The 22,315-nt window shown below is 41.9% G+C and overlaps 1 protein-coding gene across 6 annotated transcripts in view; it reads left to right on the forward strand.

Moving 5' to 3' along the window:
• The first annotated feature begins 443 nt into the window (after positions 1-443).
• The window catches only part of LOC117461804 (cyclic nucleotide-gated channel beta-1-like), a 60,637-nt gene continuing 38,765 nt past the window's right edge, over positions 444-22,315 (forward strand). For 2 of the 6 annotated variants that reach the window (XM_071206337.1, XM_034103765.2), the window contains exon 1: positions 21,365-21,683. In XM_071206337.1, coding sequence (XP_071062438.1) covers positions 21,552-21,683 — 132 coding nt within the window. In that variant the 5' untranslated portion in view covers positions 21,365-21,551. Of the gene's footprint in view, positions 514-21,364; positions 21,688-22,315 lie in introns of those variants that run through there. The other 4 variants (XM_034103763.2, XM_071206340.1, XM_071206338.1 and 1 more) reach the window with 4 other exon arrangements.

The following is a 22,315-nucleotide window of genomic DNA, read 5'->3' on the forward strand; positions in this document are numbered from 1 at the left end:
CAGTGTATTACATAACATTCTTAACCCAAGATAACATTGTATGTAATCAGAATGACATCACCAACGGCAGCATTGTTATGCCTCAAATAGAACCTAGGATGCTGCAAAGACATCACACACAATATCACCACGATTCAATGCCGCTCGCAGCTAGACAATGAGCGCGTGGGAGATTATCACTCGGGCTTCTACGTCACACAAACAACAACACCCTAATCCTCTCAAAGGTTGGATACGACGGTCACAGGTGACAGATGTGCGTATTGGGCTGTGAGAGGGAGGGGCTGAACATGTGTGTGGCACAAATGTCCCTAAGGCTGCTGTTTTCTGATTGGCTGCTGCCCACACACACTTAATATGCACCCTGCTGGCACTGAGGGAGAGGAAAAGAGAGAGAGAGAGAGGAAGAGAGTGGATGATATAAAGGGAAAGACTAAACATAGGAATAAAAGCAGAACATCTCAAATGTTCACACCACTGTAACCAGTTGACATCACTCCACTGGAACAGCAGGTAAGATAACATGCTCCCTGTGTTTGCAATGCTTTGTTTGGCTTGAAAGTGTTTCTGAGGCCTTTAAAACACACTGACAGGACAAGAAGTAGATAACATACATGAGATGTTTTATGTTCTTCCAAGAGATTCAGATTGAGTTAAATAACTCTAATATAGGATTTTAAGGCTGATGAACATAAGCGTGTGATCTATTCTAAGAGAATTTTTGCATTTACTTATCTAACAGATTTCTTTTTAATTGAACATCACTTTGTTGACACTTCTTTCTAGTGATTCTTTGCTGTGTTAATGATCCAACATATTCATGAAACACTCACACACTCATGACAAGATGGTGTTATCCAATGCAAGTGTATGGGGCAATGAGTGGAACCAAATCAGATCAAAAGTAACACTGCTTGGTATCTAGTGGCTGTCAAAAGTCATTTTAAAACATGTAGGAAGTTAGTAACTGAAGTAGAAGTATGCATAGAGAAGAATTGGAGATGAATGTGTAACTATATTTGTATGTCTTCTATACGGAAGATGACAGGTGCAAACACGCTTCAACGCCCATCACATTTCCATTAGGAGAACCGTCCTGACATCTGAAGTTTGTTTTGGGCGCGTTGGAAGCCAGCTCACTTCTCACATAAAGATTGGTTAATTAAATGTCGGACTACAAATGTTAGTAAGATTTCTAATTTGATTACTTTTGCCATATTTATGCACGGCGTCCTAATGTTATGTGCAAATACAATTTCCACAAGAAATTATTCAGAACTCCGTAACGCAAACAACTGAATGTGCTATGTGTCTTTATTATCCCTACATGTGAGAAACATGTTGCCTTATATCTTTACCCAAAGTGACGCAACGTTCTGCCCCCTGGCTGCATCGATCTGTGTGTGGAATACCGGAAACACTCGGCACAGAGTGAAAGTCTGTGTGTGTGTGTGTGTGTGTGATAGAGCTTGCTGCACAGTGTCAACTGGCTGTGACCTTGTTTATTACGTACTGGTCAAGAGAAACCCATGTAATGATTTACACTGTAGGAAAAATCCACAGCAGGAATTACAATAAGCCTGTTCTGACGTCACAAAGGGTTACACCAGTGGTTCCCAAACTTTTTCCATCGGGCCCCCCTTGGGTAATTGGAAATATTTCAGGGCCCCCCCAACCCGGTTCCCATCTATATTGGTAGGATTCATGGTATATTGCTGTAAAAACATTACATTTTATCTTCTAATAATAAGAAGATCCAACTATCATTTTATATTTTATTATGGATTACACATGAACAAAAGTAATATACTGTGAATTAATTTGGCCTGATTAAAACTAGCAGGCCTTCTTCCCTGAGCAGTACATTTTTAAATTCATTAATTTTTTTTTATGGCAGCAGAAAAGCCTATTCACACAAGTAGGATGTTGCAAAAGGCAGCAGTATGCCCACAGCTCTCTGACCAATGACATATTTTCGAGCAGTGTTTGTTCACAATTTCTTCCCGCGCCCGCCCTGCAGTACCTCCGCGACCCACCAGGGGTCCACCCCACAGTTTGAAAACCACTGGGTTACACTCAATGTATGCGAGTCCTTTATTAACAAGAGAGTGGAGAGTAGTCTCTCAAAAGAAATCATCTGATTTGAGGATAGCTGGCGATGGCATCCTTCTAATTTCTTCAGGTTTCACTAGTTATTTATTCAGGGCATTCCTTGTGTTTGTCAGATGTTTGTATTTAGGGATGCTCCGATCGCAGGAATCAGTATCGGCCGATACCGATCACCGATCCGATCGAGTGGGCGGGGCCTATGCGATCTTCCATTTAAAGTGATGTTTAAAGGTCACATGTCATGGCCATTTCCACTGATCATAATTCCATTGTTGAGGTATACTAGAATAGATGTATACTGTGCAATTTTCCAAACTCACATTGGTTTCTCACAGCATCTCTGTAAAGTATGTGTATTCACTCTCTCCACTAAACGGCTCATTGCAGCTCTTGCCCCCCCCTCCCTGTGAGCCCAGTGTGCTCCGATTGGTCGGGACCAGTCGGGACGTTATGAATCGCGCTGAGCTCCATGGAGGTGTGATTTCCTTGTTTAGCGATACACAGCGAAACACAGCCAAACTCACCCTGAGCACACACAAAGTCACAGCCGAAGTAAAAACAATAAGTGTGGCTTGATATTGAGTAAGAAAAAGGTTGATAAACGCTGTGAGAATGGGTCTGCAGAGAGAATCCCAACTGTCTGTTATCAGCCTGCAGCCAGGGAGGAGAGATCAGCAGAGCTGCCTGCACTGAGTGTGTGAGGAAGTCCGTGGATTGGTCAATTTGGACCAATCAGCGGGGGCTTAACGTAACGGCTCCGTGGACGTAACGTAACGGCTCCACGGATTGGTCCATTTCGTTCCGGGGACGACATGACATCATGATGTCCCCGGAAGAATCAAATGGACAGTGACGTATCTCCAACGAGGCGTTTTGGGGAGGTATTTTCTGTTTTAGAGTTTTACTCCCTACATGGTGTACTTTGAGGGTTTTGACTCTGCACACCGTTTACATGCATAAAAACCTTCATAACAACAAGGGGACGGGTAATAACCGGAAAAGCATGACATGTCACCTTTTAAACTCAGCTAATGGGGCTCATTCACTGGAGCTTCCACAAACAACAACCAACATAATTATTACATTCAAATGATGTACATTATTCAAGTTTACATTAAATTTGGATAACAACACGGGAGAGATGAGTGGAAGCGCTCTCTTTCCCTTTCTCCCCCTCTCTCTATCCCCCTCTCTCCCTCTCCTGACAGCCTGTCAGTATCTCATGCAGCTCACTGATCCAGTAATGAGTGACCCGACAGTGAAGAATATATATATTTATAACAAGTGTAGCTAGTTCCAGAGGTAGATCAAATAGCTAAATGTGTTAGGTCTAACTCTTAGTGTGTGTGTTGCTCCGCTCCCCGGTCCGTCACAGCGGTGGAGCTGCAGGATTTCTGCTTCACGTTGCATACCGCTATTTTACTGTCTTTTTCTGACACCTTAAAACACTGCCAGACTGGTGAAGCCATTTTGGCGAGCTTGTTTTGCCGCGCACAGAGAAAAGTGTCATGTATTTTACGTCATGTGATCGGCTCTCTCGATCGGCATTTTTAGAGGGAACCGATCGATCGACAGAGAGTGAGTATCGGCCGATATCGATCAGCGGCCGATCGATCGGAGCATCTCTACTTGTATTCATCCCATGCTAAAATATAAGCCAAATGCTACTAAAGCTGCATGTTAGCACAACTAATGAGTGGTTATGGCTGCTGATTACAAAATAAAAGTTAGGGGCTGAAGTTAATTTTGTGCATCACATGTTCCGAGCAGCCAATGCAATGCCTTCACATTTCTTGTTTTGTACAAATACAAGACATATAACAACATATATCAAATGGAATATATATGGAATCATACAAACAGATAGATGTTGATAATTCAGCTTTACAAAGCAATGAATCCATTACCAAATCTTTTTTTTTTCTTGGCATTCCACTAATCGACAAACTCTCGTGTTAACTTCAAAGAGAGCTTCAAGGTGTAGAACAAACCCTCTTGTCAGTCAATAAAGAAGCATACAAAGATATCATCGAAAAGGCCTTTTTTACATCCTAGCAGGCCAGTGCAACAAATAGCCTATAATGGCTGTGTAATCCACTTAATCCGTTAAGTATAAGCGACATTTTTATTTTTGCCTCCATGACACTGCTGCAGCTCAGACAACTAACTTCCTATTGTCTTTTGTTACATTACTACATGTCACTTGTTAGACGCTTTTATCCAAAGCGACTTACATACTCAATACTGTGGATACCACTGGAGCAATTTGGGGTGAAGTGTCTAGCGCAGGGACACAACGACATGCTGACTGCAGTGGGGTTTGAACCTGTGCTCCCCTGATCCCAACACCAACGCACTAGTCCACTGCGCCACAGCCTCCCTAGCTTGTTACCCAGCATGTACCTGTCCTCACGTAGCCTCTTTGTCTCACGTCTGTCCCTTAGACCTTAGAAAACCTATAGAAACTAAATTAAATGAAACCATTGTGTCAAAAACAAACAGATGAATTAGGTGATGTGTGGGGCTATCTCAGCAGGCGGCCATATTGATGTGATGCCTGGAAAACTGCACACCCAGGGCTAGGAGTGCAAAAAGCACAAAAACCAACACATCAATACTGGGTGAAAGCATGCTGAGTTACACTGGGATAAAGACCATGGCATGCTAATGGTTTCTCCTTTTGACTCTTGTATACATGGGAACTGGTTGTAATAATACAAGGAAAATGGCGAAAAAAAATAAATCATATTCCCTTTCTAGTGGTTTGTGTTACTGTAGTTCAGCACTTAAAGGTCCCATGGCATGCTTTTCCGGTTATTACACGTCCCCTTGTGTGTTATGTCGCTTTGTCTGCATGTAAACGGTCTGCAGAGTCACAAACCCTCAAAGTACAACCACTCTGTTTAAATGGTGTACAATGCTTTTGTGTTTTTCTCCTTCGATTCGGAGAAACAAATATTTTTTCGGAATTTAGGATGGCCGAAGACACTACACTACCCATAATCCTCAGCTATCGTTTGGGACGAGCCAGTCCGCTATGCTCGACAAAACCAATGATTAGTCCTCAAGCTCTGTGATTGGTTGACATCCGACTGTATTCCATATGAAAAAAACGTTTCGTAAAAGATAAATCATACTTTATTCAGCAGTGCTTGCTTTACTCTTTGAAAGTCATCACATGAATGCATTGTAATAAATGGTTTGGCTGCGTTAAATATTACACATCTGTCGTAGTTCTTTATTTGTCTACAGAGATCGGGCTCAGAATACACCGGAAACTATTCTTTTACCGTTCTGTTTTAATTTCACAATAAAGTTAGTAGTAATATTTTGTCTGATATTATTATTTTTTGTTAACTACTAGACCGCTGGGTCTAAGACCATCTTTTCTGTGTTGCTGTGGGTTTTTTCCATCGTTTTTGTGTTACAAATATCAAAACAATATATGTGTGGATAACAAAATATATCCATCGTAAACTAAACCGGAAACAGCAGTATAACTTATTGTGTTAAAACCCTGTGAAGCCTGACACATCAAATAATAGTCAGAACATTCAATTAAATTGAGGTGTTTATTGAACCTTTTATCAAAATACAACAACAACATATTTGTTAATTATTTACATATATGATTTTTTTTGTATCATATTTGATACGTCAGGCCTTTATGGCAATTTATTGAACAAAACAATGTCTCCTTTTGACACAAAAACAAATATTGATTATTACATTTGGAAGATTTTGAACATGTCACAACCCGAACCAACAGGCTGCGACAAAGAAGGGAGATGCGTGCCACAACGTAAGGGGTATTGCGGGGGAACTGTGCTCCTTGATCTTGTGGGGGTTCCAGGTGCCAGTGTATTAGACGACAGCCACCTCCAGGAACCTGCTAAGACCAACACAAGCAGGCACCCTGGAGTGGTTGGGGCCGTCAAACATTAACTGATTTTGTTCCGTTTTTTTTTTAACAGGAGCCCTTTTACAAGCTCTATTTTGCCTTGTGGTAGGACAAAAAGCAGTTTCTGTCCTTGTTGAGGCACAGGTGGACATTACATTTCCCACAGTATACATGTGTGAAATGATTGCCTGTGCAGTGCTTGCATCTCTGTCGGGTTTCCCATGTTGGGGAATGATCAATGCCGTCCTTTCTCACATCAGCAGGCACACTGGAGTGTTGCCTTTTACGGGGGGGTGTTGAGTCCGGTTCTGGAGAGGATAGTGGTCTGCCACGCTTGATTTTGCCCTTTCCTGCACTTGTAAGGGAAGTGCCAACAGAAGCCTGAAACCTTCGCAAGGCCATGGGTTTTATCCTGGGCTCAAGTCTCTTCTGTAGAGGTTCCATGCATTGATAACTGCCACTGTGACACTGTGCCACCAAATGTACTTGTACCATCTTCGGGATTTGAAGCTGAATTTGTAGAGTGCAGACAGCATATCAAGGAGGTCAACACCTCCCATGAACTTGTTGTATGCTTCAACAATGGCTGGTCTGGGAACCATAATGTGTGTCTTGGTTTTTCGATCCCACCGTTTCACACTTCCAGTTGGTTCGATGCCAACATAAGAGGAGAGTAGGTTCACAGCTTTGTTGTCGAACCATCTAACGACGATGATGTTTTCCTGGTTTACTCTGAAGTCCATTGACCCTCTTCCTCTTTTTCATCCATCATGTTGCAGTCTTTGACCCTGTTCATCCGGACAGGGCCTATGTCAGGGATCACCAACTACATTTGTCCAAGGGCCGAAATGTAACCAATAGACACTATCGCGGGCCAGCGATTTTTATATAGCCCAGAATTTTATAAATAGTATTCAGATTACTTTTGGAATACTTTCTTTTTCCATAACAGATGGGTATGTTTTGGTGCACAGGAGACACTTATTTTACTGTTTTCGTGGCTTATCAAGAACACAAACACAACATCTTGGTGTCATTCTGGACAGCTCTCATCTGCACCCCCCATAAAAAACATCACCCGGACTGCATTCTTTGTACTGTCTTAAAACCTTTCCTTGGAATATGTTATGAATTGTAAGGTGTCCTTGGGTGCTTTGAAAGGCGCCCCTAAATAGAATGAATCATCATTATTATTTATTATCTGAAACGATGTAATAACTTTTAAAACTTTTTCCAGTCACTTGCCCCATGCCTTCAGCAGCAGCAGGCCATTCACTTTGATTTTATCCCGTTATAAATGTCATCATTTCGACAATAAAGAAATGCTACATAAACGTTATCCTGCACATTTTATCTAACCATCTCCGTTTCTAACTTTCAATATATTTAAAAAGAGATCTCTCTCTCTCTCATCTGCGTGCCTCACAGACACGCTGCATCTCTCTCTCGCTCACAGACAAGCTGCAGCGCTGTGCAGTCTGCACACAGTTCTGCCGGTAATGAATATTACATTTTGTGAGGAAACTTTCCCACCAATAATTCCAATAAGTAATCCAAAATGTATTCACTTCAGGTTTACGAAAGTAACTGTAATCAGATTACTCGTTTTTCAAATGTAACGCCAGCTGAATACAGTTAGCCTACTTGATTTTTGTATTCTGATTACGTAACGCCGTTACATGTATTTTGTTACAACCCAACCCTGCTTCTAGGCTGCTGTCCCGCAGCTCCAGCCTCTCTGTTGGACTCTGTCGCAGCGGGGCTACTGCTGTGGTGCGGAGCGCATTAACCAGACTCTTCACAACGAAGGATCACTTCTTCTTCAGGGGAGGGAAGGTTTCGCAGTACGCAGTCTACTGTCCAGCAGCTGCTGCCTCTCTGTTGGACTCCGGTACTGCACCTTACTCACGAGACGTTGTAAACAAAGAAATGGGTGGAACGCAGTAACCACTCCGCCAACGCCACAGTCACCCCCGTCGTGCGGGCCGGATGAGAATGTCTGGCGGGCCGGATTTGGCCCGCGGGCCGCCAGTTGATGGTCACTGGCCTATGTAGTGGATTCCTCTCTTTCAGGTGGTCGACCAGTAGAACTGATGTGAAATAGTTGTCTGCAAAGACGTTGTGATTTCTTCCTGCTGGAAGGGTTGATGTCATTTTTAGTACAACATCTCCAGTAACACCAACATCAGATCTCTCCTTGTCTGGATTTTCTGGACCTTGACAAACATCAAAGTCATAAAGGTAGCCACTTTGTCCAGCACGTCCCCACATCTTGAACCCCCATTTGTGAGGCTTTGCTGGCATATAAACACGAAGATGAGACTTTCCCTTGACGGCACCATCATTTCATCAACTGCATGACATTCTTCAGGAGGTATGCATAGCAATTGTTCACGTAGTTTTTTTAACCATGGCCTGAGTTTCCAGAGTTTCTCTTTCTTTGCATCATCAGACACATTCAAGTTGTGCTGGAAGTGAATCAGTGTCAGACATTTCAGAAATCGATCTCGAGACATCACAAACTGCATGGTACTTTGTTTCCATCTCCCAATAGGCTCGTACATTGGGCATCTGCACTAACCCCATGGGCATGTACATACCCAGAACCTGCTCAATTTCTTTGGCAGTTGTGTTGACTGACTTACCCTGCTTCTGTACACTATACAGGTTTGTTTGTTCTACTATTTCCTGTAGCATTTCATCTGTAACAAACTGTTTGAAATACATGTATGGTGTCCAGTCACACCTGTCTTCTGAGGCTTCCTCAACACATTCATCAAATTCAACAGCTGGAGGATCATATTGTACATTTCTCCACCTGTATTCTTTCCTTTTCCCTTTGCCTCGTGCTGACTGCTTTGTTGTTGTTGTTGTTGTTGTTGTTGTTGTTGTTGGGCCCTCTACTTCTTTCCTCAACTCTGTGCTCATCTGGTCAACACTTTCCTCCTCTTCACTATCACTATCGGAGCTTCCCTCAGTAAGCTTTGCGCTAGGAGTCCAGTCCTCATCATCATCATCATCATCATCCTCATCTTCTCCTACCTGCTCCATGTCACTTGAATTCTCATCCATAATCATGCTGATGGCATCAGCTACAGTATTTCTTTGCCATCTAAAAGTAAATCCAAACACAAATTATGACATCTCTTTTTAACCGCTAGAGCCAATGGAATCAAGGGGAAGTTCCACATATACACACGTTACCAAATAAGGAGTGAGAGTGACGCGTAGCCAAAACCGGAAGCTGCATACACAAAAAATGACAGACAGAGACAGACACATTGGATTAACCTTCAGCCGCGTTTTTATCGACTTTTGATCAGAATAACAGCTAAGGTGAGACGATGTTCCGTTTTTGCTCCGTAATGTGACGTGTTGTGATGTCTGTGTTTGAAAAAACACCCCGCAGCCCCGACTGAGGTTTAACAGGTTAATTACATAATATAAACAGTGTGTTTGGCATTCTGGTAAGCATAATGCAGATTGCATCATGAAATGTACTACAACGACACATATTTTCCAACGTCACATATTTTCCGGAGAAATGTACTCAAAAACCTGCTGTATACTATTTGATACATACATTTTCAACACAATTTCTCTATGAAATAAGCTACAAAATATAAACTGATTATAAGTTGCTTCAATACAGTAAATATTCATAGTGAAATATCAGTCACAATATAAAAGTAATTCTTACCGTAATTTATTCAATATTGGCAAAGATGATGCTTCCAAAAGCGTCTGAACCGTTACATGACGGTAGCCATTTTGGATTTGGTCATTAAAAGCGCTCTACAGCCTGCAGTGCCCGGATGATCCACCAGAGGGCAGAAGACATGTATCACATTGCATACAACAGGTCTTTTAGGAACGTACTAGTCATTTGGATGACGTAGAGGTCTCAGAAACCCAAGTATGGAGTCAGATTTGGGTCAATATTCTAGCGCGTAAAACAAGCTACTCACGAGCTGAAAATGTGCTTTTACACGCGCATAAAATGACCCTCGCGCGCAGATTAAACCCCCGCGAGCGGCTCTGCGCCCGCGAGCGGCTCTGCGCCCGCGAGCGGCTCTGCGCCCGCGAGTGGCTCTGCGCTCGCTCGCGAGAGAAACAGCCTTCTTGCTCACTCGCGGGAGTGTCAGCCTCGCGGAGTCTGTCTACGTGCGCGTGAAAAGTTTCTGGCACTTTGGGGCGGAGCCACTGGACTTTGATTGACAGCTGCAAGGAAACCCGGGGTTGCCAGGTTTGATAAATGCCTGAACTACCAAGAGCCGAGGAGAGACGGCAGCAAAATCAGTTGGACGAGATTGAATGGTAAAGTTGTCCATATGTGTATATATAATTGTTGCATTTAAGTGATATATTGGTTGTAAAAATGTATTTGCTTGATACAAAAGGACATTCTTTATAACCAATTGCTTTATTATCACGCATTTGTAATATTTGTATGCTAGAACTTTTTGTATTCTTTTTGAAACATACAAAATAAATAGCTCACTTGTCATTCATTTTAATCCTTAATTATCCATCCAACACTGAAAAGGTGGTCCTTGTGAAGAGTCTCATCACTATATTCCCTCAGCTGAAAGTCATTTACAACAATAGTTTGCTGAAGATTAAGTTTGTTTTAACCAAGGTATAAGGTTTTTTTAGGTGTGATTTTATGAATGATCTATTCTGTCATTTGATGAATTAGAAAAATATTAATGTTTTTAAATGTTAACAATTATTTTCTTAATGACATATTGTGCTAATGAAATCCTTGTAAATAAATGTCCAATGAATTTATTCTTGCATTCAATTTTTTTGAATAAAAACCATATCCACCACCTGGTACTTCCAGTAATCGTCATTGACACACAATGTGCAGATATAACACAATCAAATGTTAATTCTGGTTAAAGAAATATAACACAAAATGTGCAGAAATAACAAATGAGTGTGTTCATCTTGGTTACACATTTATGACACACAATGTGTAAAATGTGCACATTGTGTGTTAGGGGCATGTAACACATTTTGTGTGTAAAAATGATTTACACATAAATAAACACAACACGTGTTGTCCCTGAGCACACTCTGTAGGTGTGTTGCAATTCAACACATGTTGTGTCATATTTGACACATCCCTTCTAAGAGTGTACAGCAGACAGTAGCTAGCAATTTTCGACAGATACAGCCCACTCAAAAATATATTGTTTTATATAAAATAAATGTATATATATATATATATATATATATATATTAGCTGTACACTTTACGAATATAACAATTTTACCATTCATATAACAATTTTACCATTCAATCTCGTCCAACTGATTTTGCTGCCGTCACTCCTCGGCTCTTGGTAGTGCAGGCATTTATCAAACCTGGCAACTCCGGGTTTTCTTGCAGCTGTCAATCAAAGTCCAGTGGCTCCGCTCCAAAATCCCAGAAACTTTTCACGCCGCGCGTAGACAGACTCCGCGAGGCTGACACTCCCGCGAGCGAGCAAGAAGGCTGTTTCTCTCACGAGCGAGCGCAGAGCCTCTCGCGGGCGCAGAGCCGCTCACGGGGGTTTAATCTGCACGCGAGGGTCATTTTATGCGCGTGTAAAAGCACATTTTCCGCTCGTGAGTAGCTTGTTTTACGCGCTAGAATATTGACCCAAATCTGACTCCATACTCATGTGTCAAATATGATACACTTGGCGTTCTAGGGTTGTGAACTTGACAGTTTGTTAACCCGCACCACCTAGTGGTTAAAGCATGTTATTACACATTTAGAGTAATTGCAATGCAGGAAGATTGTGTTGCTTTTTAATGACTGTTTGGAAATGCCTTTTTCTTAATGTCTTTCATTTTTGTAAAGCACTTTGAATTGCCTTGTGTTGAAAGGTGCTATATAAATAAATAAACTTGCCTTGCCTAAGGTCTGCTGCATGTTTTGTTGAATGTGTTATATTTGATGAAAACATTTATATATTAAAAGTACATACTTTCATAGGGGGAAAGTAGAAGTTCAATGATAGAAATATAGAATATAAAAATCAAGAAGATACTGTAAGTGATCTCTACAATAAAACAGTTTAGTGCCTGATAGGAGGATGTGCAAAACAGACAAACTAATAAGGCTTTATTTAAACATTAAAGAATACTTTAGGTTCAGGTCTTCTTTCAAATAAGTAAAAAGCTTTGGGGGTATCTATCTACAGATACATATTAAGCCTGACAAAGTAGCCTACTTAACGTCTAATATATTGCTTTCCTGCAATGTTAACTATGTTGAAGCACATTAATTATACTCTTATGTATGTAGATAGTATAAGTAAAGTGCAGAATACGACAGTGTAATGGTGGAGGTACACACATATTGATAGATGTCTTGTAATGCACTGTTGAGGAACCTGTGACCCAAGTTTTTCATTCATTGCATAACTACACCGTAGTTGTGTATATGATATGTTAATAAACCTTAGAAATTCTTGAAATCTTGAAAGGGATGTGCAAAATAGCAATTGTATACAGTTTTTAATGAACTATTTGTAGAGAATAACGAGTAATGAATATACTTTATAGAGATCTGCAGATAAATGTTTATTCTTCTCAAGCACCAACTATCAAATATCTCTCCTGATTGTTGGCACTTGATACTCACCTTCCCTCAGGTGTAACTAAAGTCTGCTTTAAGGGTTGTTTATATTTCACATCATTAATCAGAATCTGTAAAGTAACTAAAATAAATGTAGTGGAGTAAAAATACCAGGTTAACCTTAAAGAAAGCCCTCAGGATTATAAATGACCCCCATCACCCCAGCCACAAATTGTTCTGTCTGCTGCAGGTCTGGCAGCATCAGAACTAAAACCACCAGACTCAGGGACAGTTTCATCCCACAGTCCAGAAGACTGTTAAACACCTGCACTTTGAAATAACATCCATAACATTAAACTGGCTGCTACTTAGAAATTATTTATCTAATATATCATATTCCAATCACTTATAGACTCTTATTGCACTATTTCACTATTTTACTATTTCACTATTTTATTTTTGTATTGACTATTTACTTGCACTATTTTTTCTGTTTTATTGTGTTGCACTGATGGAGGAGCCTGTGACCTAAGATGTTCATCTTCGTAACTATGTAGCTATGTACGTATAATCAATAAAAACCTTGAACCTTGAGTAGAATTACAAAGTAGCAATAAATTGCATGTTTTCGGCCATCCTAAACTCCGAAACATTATTTGTTTCTCCGAATCGAAGGGGAAAAACACAAAAGCATTGTGCACAATTTAAACCAATCAATGTCGTTTAATTAACAAAAGTAATCTGGTGTTTTTGAGTTGATGAGTAGTGGAGATATCACTGTCAAATCAATCGACAGTAAGGAGAATATTACTTCCGGGTGTAAAGTGATCCGTTATCCAATGGGAATGGACGCTCACATTGCCTTTTAAGAGCTGCCGTCATGGACCGATGCGGTGCTTCCATGAGCATCAAATACCGCCGCCGATGGGAATACATTGCAATCAGTTGAAAGCTCTTTGCGTCCGTTTATGAAGCTGAAGGAGCCTCGGCGCATTCCCAACTGCACGCCACGGGACCCTGACCACGCCCGGACTGGCCATCGGGAGGACCGGGAGGTTTCCCGATGGCCAGCCTGAGTTTTTTTTTTAATGTAGGCCTATGTATTGTGAACGCAACGCTGCGCAAATGTGGGTCTGACTCTGCCTCACAGAGGGTGACTGGCTGTCTCCATGATGTGGCCTGCCGACATGGCCACTTTCATACGGATCATACACTAATGCCCTCGATTGGTCTCTGTGTGTCATTCAAGCTCGGGAGGGTGTTATGTGTGGCGCGAGTGAGTGAGATAAAGCGCGCGCACCGGTTACGTGTATTGTTGTTGTTAGCATCTGGTGCTAGCTAGCTGCGCTAACGGATATAAGGAGCTTTTTCAACAACAAGGTGGAGGAGAGTCCTCTCCTGTCAGACTGAGAGACTGATAACCTCAGCTCAGGTGAGGAAAAGGACTCTCTGAGTGTTTAGATAGTTAACTTAGTCTAAGTTCTCTGTGGGTCTCAAACAGTTTGGTCACCATTTATGTAAACACATATTTACATTTGAGGGGGGAGCGATTAGTAAAATATGCATGAATAATAATTAAAAAAAACGTTAACTAGGTGAAAAAAGGCAAGATACACCTTTAAAACTTGTTGAGAGCTAAAACTAGTCTTTGCTTCTGCCTCAAAGAGGAGCAGGGGAGTGGAGGGAGACAGATGAGGCTGTTTCAGGAGCACAGACACACTCACAACTATAAATGAATAGAATTTTGATCAGCAGAAATGGCCATGACATGGGACCTTTACAAGTCAGCAGATGGGCTGATATCTAGCACAACTCAGCAGCTCCCTCGTTTCCATGATAGTATCAAAGAATAAAATGTAATCCAATGGTCTTTTTTTTGTTATAGGAGTGGCAGTTACATCCAGCACCAAATCAGTGCCCTCCCGACCATGTTTACAAGTTTGAAAGGAAAAATGTATGCTATTTCGCTATAGGCTAGAGCAGGGATGGGCAACTTGGATGGTGGTGGGGGCCACATCATTTATGTACTGGCCACCAGGGGGCCCGCAGATTCACTTGGAACACACACACACACACACACACACACACACACACACACACACACACACACACACACACACACACACACACACACACACACACACGCACGCACGCACGCACGCACACACACACACACACACACACACACACACACACACACACACACACACATAAATTCCATGTATTGTATGTAATTATGAACACATATACTAAGTCTGACATCTTCATTGACATTTTATAATCGTTCAGGGAACATCCTCTAATGAGCTCACTAAACAAATATCAGTTCACAGAAATGTTATTTAATTTGTACAAGTGGCATGTTTGTATTGAACAGGTTATTTAACAGTGGAATACAACTATTTTAAACTATTGGCAAGCACGGAAAATGTGTGGGCATCAAGATGACATAAACATGAAGTCATGAACACTAACCCAGACATTAGTTGTCTAACTTGAACCTAAGACACACAATAAGGGGAGTGTCAACACAGACACCTGTCAGCCCGCACTCTGCTGTTCCTCAGAGCCGCTCCCCCTCCCCTGCTGAAATTATGAATGAAAAGCGTATAGTAATCATAGATAGCACGGCAGGGTCCGTCATGGTTTTTAGAATATTAAACTTGTTTTGCCAAATTCAGATGATAAATACAACTTTTAAGCTTGTAAAGGCATAATTACAAGCGGCAACTTAACGTCACAGCAGGCATAACAACAGCCGGTGTTTCTTGTGAGTGTTTCCCCTGGAAACAAACACAATACACACAAATTCTTTCGCAGTATTTGGCTGCCGAACAAAATCATGTACGCAGCTCGCAACGTAACTAGGAGTCTAGTGGACGGTATCAGTACTACAAGTAAAACAAATAAAATAAAATATATATATTTTGTAAGTAATTACTTTGTTTATAAATTAATCTGAGGGCCGCAAAAAAGAGGAGGTGGGGGCCGCCATTTGCCCATCCCTGGGCTAGAGGTTAATTGAATAAGTTGTGTTCACTGATACCCTCCCAAGATGGAAGTGAAACTCATAAGTGGTGTCCGGCCCATGGGGGCGCTGGGGGCGCAGCCCAATCTCTTCCCACATTCTAGATTGTCCTTAAAAAATATTTTTATTTTATCATTTTTTTTTAATGAACAAGGTACATATTATATCAGGTACATGTATAATCTACGATAAAATATCGATAACAATTATTTTACGATGTCCAAAGTTACTGATAAGTCACGTGTGTCCTGCTTGGGGCGCAGAAAACTTTGCCAATAGAGTGGTGCAGTGACAAGTCCTAATACACGGAAGTAAACTGCGCATGGGTTCCCTCGACAAAAAAACAATGGGATTTCTCCATAGGATTTTTGAAAATAGCTCGAAATAAGGTCCGTGGAAAACGAACCTGAGACGAGGGAACCGGTAGTAAAATGCTAACTCACTTCCGGTTTTAGGACTTGTCACTGCTGTGACTACCCGATTTGCATGTCTGCCCGATTTGCACTGTGCAAGCGCGAGTTGGTCTGCCATATTGGACAGCTAAGTACGGCAATCCAAACAGGACATTTGACGTCCGTACTGATTTAATAACAGAGTTTTGTTCTTGAATCAACTATTTTTATGAAAAGTCATTTCCCTTTTCCAGGAATCTCAACAGAAAAAGTTTGTCCAGACTAATACATTTCTAATGTTAAATAAATGAAAACAATTCATAGTTAATAATTAGATATTAATTATGAATGCCAAAAAAAGTTGATAAAGATCAAACAAGCTGCTTTTAATGCTTATGGCAGACCAACTCGCGCTTGAGCAGTGCACATCGGATAGCTGGAAATAAGGTCTGTGTTTGACACAAATTGAAGAGACGTATCACGTTTTGTTCTACGACAATAAATCCATCAGCAGTGACCCCACTGGTGATTGTTGAAGAGTTTACGTGTCTGAAAAACGATGGTTGTTACCAAGTGGCTGAATAGGACTACAGAAGTTGTGGAGGATGTTGTACGTCATTACGCCGAACACGTAAACACTCCTCTAAGTTTGTTTGCCCTGTTCTGCTTGAAAGCAAGTCCCTGCCTCCTGCAAAGTGTTAAAACAAACGCTGCAACTCGTACAATTTAAAATCTGTATGTTTGAATATCGACCTTAAGTTGGCGTGACGTTGAAGCAGCGACCCTGCTGTAGTTAGCATTTTGCTTCTGCCGATTGGATTTATGATTCGAAAATTATAAAAGTAGATTATACATGTGGATATTATCCGGCTGAACAAATGTGACCTGCTCCATCGAAATCAGTCGCATTGACCCGAAGACACATTTTGAGTTGTATACACTGCTGGAAAGAGGAGATTCCTAGCTTTCTAATGATATCAGGATTGTTGTTGTACTCCAAATATTAAGCAAAATATGTCCCATTATATAATGACTGTCACCGAGTCATCATTTTGAGAAAAAGGCCTTCAAAGTTTCCTCTTCTCTGGAATCCATCGATCTGATTGGTTATCAGCAAATAATCAAAATACTACGAAGGGAAGATATTTTCGTTTGGATTACTGGTCTGGGGGAAGCTCGCGAGTGTGTGTGTGTGTATACGTGTGTGTGTGTGTGTGTGTATACATGTGTGTGCTTGTGTAATGTTGTGTTTGTGTGTATTGTGTTTGTTTCCCGGGGAAAACCCTCAGGAGAAACACCGGCTGTTGTTATGCCTGCTGTGACGTTAAGTTACTCCGTTCTCCGCTTGTAATTATGCCGAAGCTTCAAAGTTGTATTTATCATCTGAATTTACCGAAAAAAGTTTAATATTCTGAAAGCCAAGACTTTGTTTAATTGAAATCAGATGAAAACAAACTGTAACGGACCCTGCCGTGTTATTTATGTTTACTCTACGCTTACATTCATAATGTCAGCCGGAGGGAGGGGGGCGGCGCTGCAGAAGAGCAGATTGCCTGTCATCTTCCCTGTACAAGCTTAAAGAATGTATTTATCGTGTGAGTTTGGAAATAAAAGTATCATATTCTGAGAGTTGTTTTTTACGCAAATCCACGTTTATTTTGAAATTAGCCGTTGCGACTTCCGACTGATTTCGATAGAGCGGGTCACAAACGTGCATTTATCAACAGGTTCGTTTTCCACAGACCTTATTTCCAGCTATTTTCCAGAATCCTGTGGAGAAATCCCGTTGCGTTTTTGTCGAGGGAACCAGCAGCTTCCTTCCGGGTAAATACGTCATCCTTGCACTACTCTATTGACTCTCGTTATAAGTGGTGCATGCGCAGTCCGCCCCTCTTCAATGCAACAGATAGGAGCAGCTCGGGCGCACCAAACTGCGCCCCGAGCTGCTGTTGACACCGCCAACAACTAGGGGGCAGCAGGAGCGCCAGAGTGAGTGATTGACGTTTGAATGAGAGAGAGTTAGACGGAGACGGAGTGTAAACAAAACTAGATAGCGAATATGGAGAAGGAACATGATGTTTAATCACTTTAAGAAACACCCTTTGAGAGGAGGACACTGGAGGGAAAGAGCTCGGACCTGATCAGCCGGACATAGGCAGGAGTTAAGGACAGAGGAAGGACGGAGGTATGTGCTCTTTCTCAAGGAGCTGGTTTAGCAAGAAGGCTGGGCTAACTACCTGTAGCAACAACACATTCTCACTTCCAACTCGTCCTATGTTGACATTATGTCAGGGTCCCTGTCGTCACTTTCCAACGCAAGGGGGGGGCCTTTAGCGTCGAGTTTCAACTTTCGGGGATGTCCATTGACGTGCATAGAGCTCCCTGAACGTTGGTAATAGACAAGTTGGGATCGCGGAGAAATGCTCTCCGCAGATCCATTCTCACAGCGTTTATCAACCTTTTTCTTACTCAATATCAAGCCACACTTATGTTTTTACTTCTTTATTTTAATTGAATAATGTAGGACTTTTGTTGCCGTCAGTTATGGGGAGAGTAGGGGCTCAGAATACTGAAATCTGTATTGTTTCATCGTTTTTTTCTTCTAATTTTGTATTCTTTTCTAAACCACACTGTTATTTGCTCAACAATAAGACACAATTATCCTTGTGTTTATTTATTTCTTTGATTAATAAACACAAGTTGGAGTCCGTCAGGACCGAGGGTCGGAGCAGCTCATTTGCTTTAGAGGATATTACACCCGGAAGTAAGTATTCTCTCCGCTTCGCTTGACAAACCCCGTGATAGTCCTCAAGCTCTGTGATTGGATGTTTGAGTGGCAGTGCGCCGAGGGTTACGCCGAGTGTCAAACAGCACTTTGAAATGTGATGGAACCACGGCAGACTGTCCAAAACTGGATTTGAACGGGTCCACCCCGTTTTGCACATCCTCATATTAATATCTTTGTACATCCGGTACTAAACTGTTTGATTGTAGAGATCACTACAGTATCTTCGTGCTTTTTTATATTCTATATTTCTATCATTGACCTTCTACTTTCCCCCTATGAAAGTATGTACTCTTAATATGTTTATGTTTTCATCAAATATAACATATCAACAAAACAATTCAATAATGTGCTTTAACCACTAGGCGGATTAAAAAAGGTTTACACTGTCAGGTTTACAGTGTTAACACAATACATATACTGCTGTTCCCAGTTTAGTTTATGATGGATGTATTTTGTTATCCACACATATATTGTTTTTATATTTGTAAAACCAAACCGACAGAAACTATGGTCTTAACATGACCCAGTGGTCTAGTTAATAAACACTATATTATTAAACATAATATTAATATGAACTCTTATTTTGAAAATACAGCTTCCTGTGTTCGAATGATCTGCTCCGACCCTCGGTCCTGACGGAATCCAAAAGTCCGACATTATACAATCAAACAAATAAATAAACACAAGGATAATTGTGTCTTACTGTTGAGCAAATAACAGTGTGTGGTTTAGAAAAGAATACAAAATTAGAAGGAAAAAACGATGAAACAATACAGATTTCAGTATTCTGAGCCCCTACTCTCCCCATAACTGACGGCAACAAAAGTCCTACATTATTCAATTAAAATAAAGAAGTAAAAACAATAAGTGTGGCTTGATATTGAGTAAGAAAAAGGTTGATAAACGCTGTGAGAATGGATCTGCGGAGAGCATTTCCCCGCGATCCCAACTCGTCTATTACCAATGTTCAGGGAGCTCTATGCAAGTCAATGGGACGCCCTGATAGTTGAAACTCGACGCTAAAGACCTCCCTTGTTGGAAAGTGACGACAGGGACCCTGACATAACGTCAACATAGGCCGAGTTGGGAGTGAGAATGTGTTGGTAGCAAGTACAGTGCTATATTTAGCTTCCCCTGCCTCCCTTTTCAAACGTCAGGATCAGACCAGTCTATGGACAGGCCCGGTTCCAGAACAAAAGGACTAAGGGTGCATGTGAGATTAGAGAGGGTGCAGTGGTAAAGTGCTATTTTTATAAGTGGGGAGTGGACTTAACACCCTCTAGGGGGGTCCTCACTTCCTCTGGGGGGGTCCGGGGTCATGCTCCCCCGGGAAGATTTTTTTTTAAATATTGAAGTTAAAAGCATCAATCTGGTGCACTTTGAGAGCAACATTAAGAGATCTATGGATCTATGTGCTCTTTGCTTGATTATGCCTTCCCAGTCCCTTATCACATAGTCTATAAGAGCATGGCGCCAGTTGTTGTAGCCAGTTGTGGTGAAGGCATGTGACTTACTTGAACCGAAATGTCTACATGCATAGCAGAAGATGGCATATTTTTTACATGAATATTCCAGCCAATCTCTGTTTTGAAACCATGAGCTGCAAAATGAGCGCCTTACCCCACTGTACAGGCGACTTTTTTTAATATACATGGGCAGGCTCTGTTTTGCAGAGGTCCTCTGGCACTTGCGGGCCGCCGAGGGGTGGTGGTGTTTGGGGTAACGAAGACGGCTGTGGCTGCTCCGCCTCTGTGGGCGAGGCGGGCAAAGCCGTCGAGTCGGGCAGGAGGACGTTAGTGTCCACGACAGTAACGTAATGTCCCCATGATCTGAACTGTTATTACCTGCAGTAGATGCAGTGTATGCTGGCGATAAGGGCTGGTTGTTTTAACCATTTTCTGATCCATCATTGACTGCTGTGTAAGCACCTTGCAGATGATGAATGTGCAGCGGCACAGGTCACGCGCACCTGACATAACGTTACTTACCGTTTAAATTGATCAAATAAATGCAGCAGACAATGCTATTCAACCACAATTACAATTTATTTTATTTCAACTATATTCTTCTTCTTCTTCTTCTTCTTCTTCTTCTTCTTCTTCTTCTTCTTCTTCTTCTTCTTCTTCTTCTTCTTCTTCTTCTTCTTCTTCTTCTTCTTCTTCTTCTTCTTCTTCTTCTTCTTCTTCTTCTTCTTCTTCTTCTTCTTATTACTACTATTGTTAGTAATAGTAGGCAAAATGTAATATGTTTCACTTTTAATTTGTTTCACTTTTAATTTTTTTTTTTTTACTTTTAATTTTTCAAATGAGGGTGCATAACGACTCATCTGAGGGTGCAATGCACCCTTATGCACCCCCGTAGAACCGGGCCTGTCTATGGACCTGACCCAGCATTGTCGAGGGAACCCTTGCAATGCCAACTTTCATGTCGGACTACAAACACACGTAATCCCTGTATCAATTTATCGAGATGGCTATCTTTTGCAGTGTTGGGGGGGGGGCGGGAATGGCCGGATGCAGCACCGGCGTGCATTAGTAGAGGGAGGAGAGTGAGAGGGAGAGAGATAGAGAGAGAGAGAGAGAGAGAGAGAAAAAGAGATACAATATTCTGCCAATACAGATGTATCTCTTCTGCTCTAATTCATATGGAACATAAAACACTGCGGGTCGATACATCCCTTCCTGTGTTCTCTCTCTCCTCACTTTGAACACACACACACACGCACGCGCGCGAACACACGCGCGCGCAAACAGCTGCTTAATGCGTCCCTCCTCGCGCCAGCGAGTGGTCGCCTGGCTCCTCGCGCTGCCGTCGGGGAGCCGTGTAGAGGAGTGCGCGCGCCGTGGCCGCCTGGAGATGATCTCGTTCTGGTTGCTGTGCTGGAAGCTGTTGGTAGGTAAATAGACAAACCACCGACACACGTCAGCGTCTTCTTGATGATAAACAGCCAGCACGTTTCCCGGGCTGCGAGTCTCATTGCGCGGGGACGTTTGGTGTATGCGCGAGGCTTTGTATTAGCTCGAGCTAACATCGAAGCTCGGTTCGCTTGGCTTCTGTTTGTGCTTTTATCTGTCACGATGTTGGTGAATTGCCCGATTTTAGGATGCATTCTTATGTAATACATTTAACTCAGCACTCAATAGAATCTGTTATCATCAGAATGTCACACTGAAGGAATATAGGCCCATATATATGATTGAATATAACAGAAGAGTGCATTGTTGAATGCTGATTGATGAGGCTACATTTTCCTCATCCTCCACACATGATATCTAAAGCTGCTCTGTAATCCCCCCCCCCCACCCACACACACACACACACACACACACACACACACACACACACACACACACACACACACACACACACACACACACACACACACACACACACACACACACACACACACACACACACACACACACACACACACACACACACACACACACACACACACACACACACACACACACACACACACGCGCGCGCGCACACACGTGCCTCCGGCTGTAAATTGGGGCAAA

Source organism: Pseudochaenichthys georgianus, chromosome 17, assembly GCF_902827115.2.
Source record: "Pseudochaenichthys georgianus chromosome 17, fPseGeo1.2, whole genome shotgun sequence".
Classification (NCBI taxonomy): domain Eukaryota; kingdom Metazoa; phylum Chordata; class Actinopteri; order Perciformes; family Channichthyidae; genus Pseudochaenichthys; species Pseudochaenichthys georgianus.